The 12,749-nt window shown below is 36.9% G+C and overlaps 1 protein-coding gene across 4 annotated transcripts in view; it reads left to right on the top strand.

The window, feature by feature from the left end:
• AFTPH (aftiphilin) overlaps positions 1-12,749 on the top strand; it is a 67,554-nt gene that overhangs the window by 21,175 nt on the left and 33,630 nt on the right. For all 4 annotated transcript variants that reach the window (XM_021699036.2, XM_021699034.2, XM_021699035.2 and 1 more), the window contains exon 2: positions 6,958-8,921. In XM_021699036.2, the coding sequence (XP_021554711.1) occupies positions 6,990-8,921 (1,932 nt within the window). In that variant the 5' untranslated portion in view covers positions 6,958-6,989. The remainder of the gene's footprint in view (positions 1-6,957; positions 8,922-12,749) is intronic.

Below are 12,749 nucleotides of genomic sequence, written 5' to 3'. Positions count from 1 at the left end.
AGTTAATTCATCATACAAATACTTCAATTAACAAATAGTACTTCAACTAACAAACTTTACTGAGTTGGAAAATTCTGGAAAGTTTCAAGCCTTCTCCACGCTGCCTGGTTGGCATTCTTGACTGAAACTTGAGAGTAGCATTCTCTTAGATTTTTGAAGGATGAATTGGACCAAAGCCAAAACCTGCTGAAGGGGAATATGTAGCCCAAGTTCTTCCCATCAGTAGGTGACACCGTTTTGAGAAAGAAGGAAATGTTTGTAGTCTGGGAGGCTGACAGAGCTTGTTGCATCAAGAAGGAGAAAGAGTACTTTTTCAAGATGTGACAAGAAGAACTATTTTCTGTGTTGTTGGTTTGATTACAAAGTTTCTGATTCAGATTGCTATTTCCTTAACATCTGAGTTTGAAATAAGCCTGAACCAAGTAAAATATTTCATTTTTCAAACAATGAAAAGTTTTAGGAAAAACAGTAGGTTAACCATGAACAGATTCTACCAATAAGAAACATCACAGGTGGTTCTTTAAAAAGTAAAGTATTATGGGGACGCCTGGGTGGCTTAGTCAGTTAAGCATCTGCCTTTGGCTCAGGTCATGATCCCAGAGTCCTGGGATCAAGTCCCACATCGGGCTCCTTGCTCAATGGGAAGTCTGCTTCCCCCTCTGCCTGCCGTTCCCGCTGCTTGTGCGCTCATGTGCTCTCTCTCTCTCTCTCTGACAAATAAATAAATAAAATCTTTAAAAAAAAAAAAAGGTATTATGGAAGGTAAAATGGTACAGCACTCTGAAAAATAGTTTGGCAGGCTTTTACAAAACTAAACTTGTACTTACCATAGAACCCAGTAATCACACTTTTGGGCATTTATCCCAGAAAATAAGAACTTAGGTTAACACAAAAACCTGTACATAAATGTTGTTAGCATCTTTAATACGTATACTATTTAAATATGCTACTGGTACATATATTATTAATGTAGTTTATGTACTACTTATAAGAATAAAATATAGGAGGGGCGCCTGGGTGGCTCAGTCATTGGGCGTCTGCCTTCGGCTCAGGTCATGATCCCAGGGTCCTGGGATCAAGAGTCCCACATCGGGCTCCCTGCTCGGCTGGAAGCCTGCTTCTCCCTCCCCCACTTCCCCTGCTTGTGTTCCTGCTCTTGCTATCTCTCTCTGTCAAATAAATAAATAGAATCTTTGAAAAAATAAAATAAAATATAGAACTAACCCATATGTCATTCAGTTGATGAGTAGTTGAACAAACTGGTATATCTGTACCATAGAATACTACTTAGCAATGAAAATAATTGACCTACTGATACATGCAATAACCAGGTTGGACCTTAAGGGCATTATACTTAGTGAAAAAGTCACCTTCAAGAGGTTATATACTATATAATTACATAACACTTTTGAAATGACAGAACTATGGAGACAGAACACAGATCAGTGGTTTCCCAGGGATGGGGTGCGAGGGAGAGAGCAGTTCTGTATCTTGATAGTTGGGTAGTTACACCGATGTGTACATGGGATAAAATTAAACAGAACTACACACAAATACAGGTGGATGCAAGTTTTTTTGTTTTTGTTTTGTTTTTTATAGAGGTGAGGACTGAAGAAGGTTTGTAGTCTAGTTAATAGTACTGTGCCAACATGGTCAATTTCCAGGTTTGCTATTGTACTAGAACTGTATAAGATTCACCGTTAGGGGGAGCTAGGTGAAGGGTGTGCAAGTGTCTTCTATTTTTGCAACTTTATATTAATCTATTACTGTTTCAAAACAAAAAGTTAAAAAAAAAAAAAAAGGTATGTTGTACACCTACGTTCATAGCAGATTATTCACAATGGCCAAAAGGTAGAAGCAACCCAGCAGTCTGCCAGCAGATGGTAGTATATACATACAATGGAATAATATTCAGCCTTGAAAAGGATGGATTCTGACACATGCTACACAAAATGCATGAACCTTGAGGACATTATGCTAAGTGAAATAAGCCAGTCACAGAAGGACAAATGTGTAATTCCACTTATGTGAGGTACCTAGAGTGGTCCAATTCATGGAGACAAAATAGAATGCTGGTTGCAGGAGCTGGGAGGAGGGAGAATGGGGAGTTATTGTTTAATGAATCCAAAAAACGGGGGCACCTGGGTGGTTCAGTTGGTTAAGCATCTGACTCTTGGTTTTGGCTCAGGTCATGATCTCGTGGTCATGGAATCAAGCCCCACGTTGGTCTCCATGCTCAGTGTGGAGTTTGCTTCTCTCTTTCTCTCACTCTTTCTCTCAAATAAATAAAAAATAAAATCTCTTTAAAAAATGAGTACAGAAAACATTTTAATATTTTGGAAGATAAAAAGAGTTCTAAAGATGGGTGGTGGTGATGGTTGCACAACAGTTTGAATGTACTTAATGCCACTGAACTGTACACTTAAAAATTATTAAAATAGTAATTTTTTTATATTTTTAAATAGTAAATTTTATGTATATTTTGCCAGTTTTTTAAAATAAAATACTATATAAGTAACACATTTATTATACACTGTGCACATTTAAATGCAAACATAAATCTCCTTGAATGCTTTTAATTTTTTCATTTTCATTTTGAGATAACAAACATAGAAAAAGTTGCAAGTTCAGTACAAATAAGTCTTTTTCCAGAATAATTTGAGACTGTTGCCAACCTGATATCCCATCTCTCCCAAGTATGTTAGAGTGCATTTCCAACAACCAAAGACATTCTCTTACATAACCACAATACTACCCTCAAAATCAAGAAATTAGGGGCGCCTGGGTGGCTCAATCGTTAAGCGTCTGCCTTTGGCTTGGGTCATGGTCCCCGGGTCCTGGGATCAAGCCCCGCATCGGGCTCCCTGCTCCGCGGGAAGCCTGCTTCTCCCTCTCCCACTCCCCCTGCTTGTGTTCCCTCTCTCACTGTGTCTCTCTCTGTCAAATAAATAAATAAAATCTTAAAAAAAAAAAATCAAGAAATTAGCATCAACACATTGCTCTTTGGACTTTATTCAGGTTTCACAGTCATCCCAATAATGACCTGTATAGAAAGGGAAGCCAGTTGAAAATCAGGTGTTGAATTTACTTGTCATGTCTCTTTAGTCATCTTCAGTTTGGAAGAATTCTTGAGTTTTTCCTTAACTTTCATGACATTGATACTTTTGAAGATTACAGGCCAGTTGTCTTGTAGACTAACTCTCAATTTGAATTTGTCTGAAATTTCATGAATAGATTCAGATTGTGTATTTTGGGCAGGAATATTCCAGGAGTGATCCTGTATTCTTGTTGCATCTTGTCAGGTGATACATGATTTCAATATTCCCATTACTAATGATGCTCACTTTGATCATTTGATGAAGTGTCAGCCTCCACCCACTGTAAAGTTACATTTTTTTCCTTTGTAATTGAGTATGTTGTGGGGAGATATTTTGAAACTGCAGTATCTTAAATGTTTATATCAGAGGACTGATAGTTGATTCTTTTATTCAGTGGATTATAATCCAGTATTATCTTTATTTTGATGCTCAAGTTGTCACTGATTTTACCACCAAGAATCCCTTCAAGCTGGCTTTTGTGTCCTTTTGATATGTTGCCAACATTATGAATGCTTTTAAAATTAAAAAAAGGGGGGGAATCATGATATTAATGGCTACATAGTATCCTATTGGAAGGACAAAGCATGATTTCCTTAACTAATCCCTTTGGAGCATTTTGTTTTACTTCTAAGGAAAAAAAAAAGTTTGTATAGTATAGCCAGATTGCCTTCTGGAAGCCTTCTAACTATTTACACACCCACCGGCAGTATGTGTGTACAAATGTCCTTTTCTCCACATACTCATTAACAATCAGAGTACTTTTAAAAATAGGAACTTCATAATCACAGGGAAACTGTTAGAGGTCAAATTACCCTGTACACCTGAGCATTGGAAGGGGTTATCAAAGGAGGAGGAAAATAGGGTTTATATGTAACTTTTACTGTTATTTTCCTTTTCTCTTTAAATCAGCAGAAAAGTTATCTCAGAAGTAAAGCCATCATTTTCTTCGTTATGATGCTGATTTTGTAAGGAAGGCAGTTTAAAATAGATATATTGCAATGGAGTCTTTTTCTTTTGATTTGTTCAATTTCTTTCAAATAACTCTCAGTGACTGACCAGTCATTGACCTCAAAGAACCTTTTCAAAATTCTGAAGCCATTCTCTACTAACCAGCTGTATGACCTTTGGGAAAGTTGCTTACCAATAGGCCTCATTTTCCTCATGTCTAATTAAGTGGTTTCTAAGGTACCTTCTCCCTATAGCTGGAAGATCTTATGAATTTTTATTCTGAGAGTTGGAAGAAAGTGGTTGTTTTGTTTTGGTGTTTTGTTTTGTTTTTTTTTTTGAATTTATAAAACTGGTTGAATTTTGTAGTAAAATATTTTCTTCATGTATCTAATTTTGAAACTGTGAATTACAGGGAATATTCCTTGGGCTTCAGTTCATTGAAAGTATCAATTTATGGACTGGTTTTATTCTAGGACTTTTGTTGTTAATTCTCCCTTTGCTTTTAATGTAAATTTGTCTTGTGGCCCTTTGGACTTTTTATTACAAAGGAACAGGATAACCCAGACATAGATTCCACATAAGAGTTAAACGTATATAGAAAGAAGATACCATAAACTAATGGGTATGGGAAGGATTATTCAGTAAGTGGGATTATGATAATTGCTTGGCTATTTAGAAAAAAAAATTGCTTAGACCTTTGCCTTAGATCATATACCAAAATAAATTCTAGATGTATTAAAAACTAAATGCAGCAACAGATGAATCACTGAACGTTACATCAGAAACTAATGAGGTATTATTTGTTGGCTAATTGAATTTAAATTAAAAAAAAACTAAATGCAAAGAAAACTAAAAGGGAAAAAAGTGAATACTTATTAAATCTCAAGCTTATAGGAAAGCAAAATAATGAAAATTACTAATGAAAAGTTGATCAATTTGTCCCTTTAAAAATTAACTTTGGAAAACAGTTTGGCAGTTTCTTATAAAGTTAAATTTACACTTATTGTAACCCAGCATTTGCACTCCTGAGAATTTATCTTAGAGAATTAAAAACTCGTGGTTAGATAACAGTCTGTACATAAATATTCATAGCAGCTGTATTTGTAATTATTTGTGATTAGAAATAATCCAAATGTCCTGCATTGAGTGAACGGAGAAACAAACTGTGGTGCAACTATACAACGGAGGACTACCTGGCAATAAAAAAGAATGAATTCTTGACATGCAACAACATGGATGGATCTCAGGGCCATTAAGCGCAGTGAAAAAAAACAACTTCAAAGAATTACATATTGTATAATTCCATGTACATAATACTTGTAAAGTAGCAAAATTATACTGATGGAGAATAGATCAGTGGCTGGCAGGAGTTAGGGCTTCGGGGAGGGTATGAATATTGAGAGGTAACACAAGGGAGTTTCTTTATATTGATGAATATTATTGAACTATTTTACAGCAGTTCTTATCCCAATTATAGTGGTGGTTATTTGAATCTAATCTGCACATGTGATAAAATTTCACAACCACATACACAAAACTGGTGAAATCTAAATAAGGTCTGTAGCTGAGTTCATAGTGTTTTACTGATGTCAGTTTTCTGGTTTGGTCATGTACTCTCATTATTTACCATACCATCATTGTGGGAAATTGGGTGGGATATACATGAGAACTCTTCTTTTTGCAACTTCCTTTCAGTTTTCTGATTTGGTCACGTGCTATCATTATTTACTATACTACTATTGTGGGAAATTGGGTGGGATATACATGAGAACTCTGTATTGTTTTTGCAATCCTTTAAGTCAGAAATGATTTCAGTATTGAAAGTTATAAAAAAAAAATTGACTTAAATAAACTGGGATACATCTAGACAATGGAATATTATTCAGCGCTAAAAAGAAATGAGCTATCAGCCATGAAAAGACGTGGAGGAGGCTTAGATGCATGTTACTAAGTGAAAGAACCAGTCACACAGTATGTTCAGGCTACATACAATGTGACATACTGTACGATTCCAACTATATGATATCCCAAAAGAGGCAAAACTATGGAGACAGTAAAAAGATCAGTGGTTGCCAGGGGCAGGGGAGAGGGAGAGATGAATGGGTGGAACAGAGGATTTTTAAGGCATTGAAATTACTCTGTGTGATACTATAATGGTGGATACATATTTATGCATTTGTCCTAACCCATAGAATGTGCACCACCAAGAACAAACCCTAATATAAACTATGGACTTTGGGTGATAATGATGTGTGTCAGTATAGGTTCATCAGTTGTAACAGATACACCACTCTGTAGGATGTTCATAATAGAGGAGGCTGTGCATTAATAGGGTGGGGAATGTATAGGAATTCACTGTACCTTCTGCTCAATTTTGCAGTGAACCTAAAACTGCTCTAAAACAACTGCTTTAAAAAGTCTATTTAAAAAAAAAATTAACTTGGGTCAGAAATAAACATTGAAAAGCAAAGTGAGGAATATATTTGTAGCAATTATTAGAGATAAAATTTTCATGTCTTATTTATAAAGAAGTCATACAAATGCGTAAGGCAGGATCTGAATCCTCAATGGACTGGAAAGAGAACTTAAGAGAACAAGCAAGTTCCCCGAGAGAGAATTTTGTAGATATACTTTTGTGTTTATTCCAACTTTTTTGGAAACCTCAAATTCAGTAATGTAATGCCAGTGTTCTTGGAAACATGCACTAGAAGAATTTTTTTTTTTCTTTTGCCATTAGAGCTGTGTAAAGTAATCTAACCTAAGGGAAAAATAATTTAAAAGATACAAAACAGAGCACTGTAAATTTGCATTGTTTTGAAATAGCTTTGAGAGAATTTTGAAAAACTTTTTTTTTAATTTTTTCCCCCCAAAAAAAAAAAAAAAAAAAACTGTTCTCTTTTTTTTTTTTCAGGTGTAAATTAATTATTTGAAAGCAATTGAGCAATGGAGCCAGACATCATTCGAATGTACTCTTCATCCCCACCACCACTAGACAATGGAGCTGAGGATGACGATGATGATGAATTTGGGGAATTTGGTGGGTTTTCAGAAGTTAGCCCTTCTGGTGTAGGGTTTGTTGATTTTGATACACCGGATTATACTCATCCCAAGGAAGAGTTTGTTCCTTCAAACCATTTTATGCCAATTCATGATTTCTCAGAAAATGTAGATAGCCTTACTAGCTTTAAGTCCATTAAAAATGGTAATGATAAAGACATCACAGCTGAACTTTCTTCTCCTGTAAAAGGACAGTCTGATGTTTTACTTTCTACCACCAGCAAAGAAATAATTTCATCTAAAACTTTAGATACTTCCACTGATGACATAGAAAGTCCCAGAGATTTAAATACTATAGTGAAGCAAAGACAGAATGTTGGAACACCTGAAAGTTTCTCTCCAGGAGATTTTAGAACTGATATGAATGTTGTTCATCAGAACAGGCAGTTAGAGAGCTGCAATGGTGAAAAGCCTCCTTGTCTGGAGATTCTGACAAATGGGTTTGCAGTACTGGAAACTGGAAATCCTCAGGGAACAGATGATCTGGACACTGTAGCCAATTCAAAAGGAAGAAAGCCTCTTAACACTCATAGTACTGAGTATAACTTAGACTGTGCACCTAGTCCTGCTGTGGAATTTGCAGATTTTGCCACATTTTCCAAAAAGGAAAGAATACAACTAGAAGAAATAGGATGTGAAGTTTTAAATGATAGAGAAGCATTAACCATTCAGGAAAACAGTAAAATTAATAGAGTCAGTGAACTGAATTCTGTAAAAGCAGTGTCTTTGGGTAGAAGTTTTGATGATAAAGGAGACATGGATGGAGAGGATCAGGTTTGTGTTTCAGAAATTAGCGTCATGAGTACCAGAGGTTTCAGTACCGAAAAACAAGGCCTTCCAGCATTGCAACAGGATGAATTTTTAAAATCCAGTGTTCAGTCAAAGCCTTGGAGTTTGGCAGACTCAGCTGATAATTCAGAAGCCAGTATGAGAGAAGAGTGTAAAACTGAGGAACAACTTGATTTGTTTACTTCGAAGTGTGCTGACCTGTGTATGGATTCTGTTAACACTTCTGATGCTGATGATGAAGTTGCTTCTTCCAAAGAAGAAGGTAGAAAGTTCACTTATTCCCAAAGCGCCAGCATTGATCCTACAGAAGAAAATGTTCTGGATGATTCTCTAAGTGTAAAAAATGGTGATAGTAGTCACGACTTTGTGACTTGCAATGATACTAACGAGGATGAGTTTGGCGACTTCGGCACAGCCAGTGGCACAACCCCCCCTTTTGTTACTGGTACTCAAGATTCAATGAGCGATATCACTTTTGAAGAGTCCTCAGAGCATTTTCCACATTTTAGTGAGCCAGGTGATGACTTTGGAGAATTTGGGGATACGAATGCTCTTTCTTGCCAAGATGAAATTATATTTACTGAGTCCGACCTAAAACAGACTTCTGATAGTTTATCAGAGGAATGTCAGTTGGGAGGAGAGTCTGCTGGGACAGGCACTGATGCTGTTTCAAAATTGGAAATTGGGCAAGAAGGTGAATTTGGAGATTTTGATTCTGTGCCAAATATTCGAGATAACTGCAGTGCTTTTCAAGACTCCGATGATTTTGCGGACTTCAGCTCAGCTGGGCCTAGCCAAGTTGTAGATTGGAATGCTTTTGAGGATGGACAGAAAGATAGTTGCTCTTGGGCTGCTTTTGGAGACCAGCAGGCTACTGAATCTCACCATCGAAAGGAAGCCTGGCAGTCACATAGGACAGATGAAAAGATTGATACTCCAGGAACCCCCAAAATGCACAGTGTCCCTTCAGCAACTTCCAAAGGAGCAGTTGCTGGTGGCCATTTACAGGAAACAGCCACTTCAGCTCAGGTATTTACTGATTTTCTCTATTTTGTATGATACATTAATTGCTGTGGAGGCTTTACAGAAAGTATTTTTAGACTGGGTACCTGTTGAAGGAGTCTCTTACGATACGTAATGCTTGATTTGTAGATGAGTTAAATTTTTCACAACCCTTTGGTGGTAAACTTTACATAGACAGTCCTATAAGAAGTAATGCTGGGTAAGCTTTTTCTTTATCTCAGTGAATTTAATATTTACAGAAATTCATCAGCTTGGTTTTTTTATTAACATAAATACCACTTATGTCAAAATTCATTAATTAGCTAATTAACTATCCAATGAATCCTTCAGTTTTTACCTTTACAGTGATTTTTAGAAGAAGGTTAGGGGCGCCTGGCTGGCTCAGTCGTTAAGGGTCTGCCTTCAGCTCAGGTCATGATCCCGGGGTCCTGGGATCGAGCCCCACATTGGGCTCCCTGCTCAGCAGCGATTCTGCTTCTCCCTCTCCCACTCCCCCCTGCTTGTGTTCCCTCTCTCGCTGTGTCTCTCTCTGTCAAATAAATAAATCTTTAAAAAAATAAAATAAACTTAAAAAAAAGAAGGCTAAACTGAGGTATAGAAGATTTTTTTTTTTAAGTTTCAGAAATAATGTCTCTCTTTTTTTTTTTTTAAGAAATAATGTCTCTTAATTTTCCCCACCAGAAGACCTAGGTAATTGAGGTACAGTTTTTGTTTTTGTTTTTGTTTTAAAGATTTATTTATTTATGCGAGAGAGAGCCCATGCATTTGCACGAGCTGGGGGAGGGGCAGAGGAAGAGGGAGAGAGAGAACCCTCAAACAGACTCCCCGCAGAACCCATCGGAGGAGGGGCTTGATCCCAGGACCCTGAGATCATGACCTGTGCCGAAATCAAGAAGCCAACTGCTTAACCAACTGAGCCACCCAGGTGCCCCTGAAGTACAGTTTTGAGTGCAGGAGAGAGCAAGCAGAATTTGAAACCCCAGCGTCTGCTGAAGGCTGTAGGGAATTGAAGGATAGAGAATTTGAACAAAGCGGATTTGGACTTCATAATTTGACAGCGACTAAAGACCTGGGATGAGAGTATGAGAAGAATTAAGGGTTAGACCTAGAACAAGAAACAGTCATAGGTTGACTTACTGTGGCCGTATTTATTTGCTTATAATTTCCTGCAAACGTACATTTATGTTTACACTTCTTGGGGAGTAGGTGTGTTGGGGAGAATATTTTTAGCCCCCAGCGCCTGTACTTTATCCTTTTCTGTTGCAGACTATTTCAGAAAAGATTCACTAAGATTTGTTTTGACCTAAAATAGCTCCTAGAGACGCAGTTTGATATCCAGGTTGTTCCCCAGTCCTGAGTTATACCCTGTGTTAAACCTAACCTTTCTTCAACCCCAGAGGTGTTGAAGAGCACTCCCTAGAAAATCACTGCTTTGTAGTGACAATTGATATAGGGAACACTTGTCTCACCAGCTTCTTTTAAAGGTACTAAGAACAAGATCAGAATCTGCAAATTCTTCCAGTTATCTTTTGCTAAGCAAACCATTTTCAATTAGAAGTATTTCCGAAGTCTGAGTGTTAATTGAAATGGTTATACATCACTGCTTTGATACATGAAGATATTATTATGGTATTACCAGGTGGTGGAAACAGCTAATCACTTTTCATTTGACTTTGAGTGTCTGAATAGCTTAATTTGCTAATTCAGTTATTATACGATTTGGTTAATGTGTATTATTCCTGTTGATTAATTTATTATTGAAGTAGAAGGTTTCCATTTTAAACAAGGAGTAAACTAATTATATAATGCAAAGCCAAGACTGTTGATTTTGACCTAATCCTTTCCTGTTTAGTTTCATCTTACTGTAAAGTGACACTGGTATTGAATAATCTTTATAGCCCAAAACTTGTAACATCATGAGATAATGAATTTTTTAAAGTATGACCACTTCAAAAAGGAAATTTTGCATTACACAAGTTGATTGAAGTTATTTATAACTTGATAACTGGATATAAGAGGTAATAAAGTATATAAGCTTTATATAATCTTACAAATCTGAGTTTGAATCTTGACTCAGCCTCTTATATAGCTTTTTGGATGAGTTACTTCTGAGCTCAGTTGTTTGTAAAAAAAAAAAAAAAAAGAGAGAGAGAGAGAGAGAGGTAATATCCACTTCAAGGGACTTTTGTGAAGATAAAATGACAGTAAATTTTAAAGTGAATGAAAATCACTGAAAAGTAAAAATTTTGTAGTATGATTCTATTTTATAAAGACAGAGCAAAAACTGTGTAGATGTGGCAAGATACATTTAAGACTTCCTGAGATTTGTTTGGCTCGGTCCTCAGACTTTTATTTTTGCAGGTTTGGAAAATGATGGATTTTGGAAAGGAGAAATTGTTGGAAGGGGCTGGAAGATAAGTTTAGAAGGAAGTTGAGGTGGGGAAATGGGTAAGCCCTGCTGAGTAAATGACTGAATTGGAAGTGATTTTCATTCTTATCCTGTGTTGTGAAGGCAGTTGTGGCCTGCAGTTTCTTCCTTTTCCAGAATATGCTGGAAAAGTACATTAATGTAAGTCCCCTAGGAGAGGATTAGATTTACTGGTATTTTTCCTAAAATGTTTCTCCTACTTGCTACAGTGTTGAGGACAGCACAGAAATCCTCACATACTAAGGACAGTGAACGCTGAGTTCTTTTTTTTTTTTTTTTTTTAATTAGCACACACAAGTGTGGGGAGGGGCGGAGGGAAAGGGAGAGAGAGAGAGAGAAGCAGACTCTCTGCTGAGTGCAGAGCCTGACGTAGCACTCCTGAGCTGAAATCAAGAGTTGGACACCTAACCGACTGAGCTACCCAGGAGCCCCAAATGACAGTGAACATTAGGTTTTTAATGGTAAAATTTAGAATGATTTATTCCTCTTGAATCTTACCTGGATGCAACAATTCTGCCGTGAACAGAGTGCAGTGCCTTTAAGTCATTTTGTCCAAATTCTGCTTTGACAGAATGTTGTGAGTCTTTAGAATTCATAGCTCAGTTAACTCAATTAAACAAACATGGGGAGCAATTCTTTGTTTTGAGAAATGAAACATATGGTGCAGTTGTCATTTCAAATTTCTAATTTTCACTGTGACATTGTCTGGGTCCCTATTTTTTAGTACTTTCCTTTTTTCAGGCTACCAAAAAGATATCTTAATATTTTAATAAAATATATCTTCCTTGGGTCGAGACAGTCAATTGTTGCAGCTTTATTGTAATAATTATTACTTAGGGAAAAGTCAACCAAGAAGACATCTTTCAAATGTATAAAATGTTCGGACAAGTCAAACTAATTCTCAAATGTGGGTCTAGTGAAACTCAGAGGTTGAAGCCTTGATATAAAAGCCATAGATGACCATTTATTGAGAAATATTCTTCCCTTTCAGTGAATATTTTTTTCTGAGAACCCAGAGCTCGGGGCGCATGGGTGGCTTGGTCGTTAAGCGTCTGCCTTCAGCTCAGGTCGTGGTCCCGGGGTCCTGGCATTGAGCCCCGCATCGGTCTCCCTGCTCGGCGGGAAGTCTGCTTCTCCCTCTCCCACTCCCCCTGCTTGTGTTTCCTCTCTCGCTGTGTCTCTCTTTGTCAAATAAATAAAATCTTTAAAAAAATAAAAAGAACCCAGAGCTCAATATATTTCATGTTAACATTCTTATAAATTGCAGAAATCAAATAGTGGTATTTCTGTTGTACAAATTGGAAAAGAGGTCCAGACTGTTCTTTGTTTTTTGGGCTAAGGTTCAAAGCAAAATGATAATAACAAAAAAAATCCTCCTTACTTTCAAAGCAGTCCTTTTTTCCAGA

Source organism: Neomonachus schauinslandi, chromosome 10 (assembly GCF_002201575.2).
Source record: "Neomonachus schauinslandi chromosome 10, ASM220157v2, whole genome shotgun sequence".
NCBI classification, from domain to species: Eukaryota; Metazoa; Chordata; class Mammalia; order Carnivora; family Phocidae; genus Neomonachus; species Neomonachus schauinslandi.
This window is presented reverse-complemented; position numbering and strand designations above follow the sequence as displayed.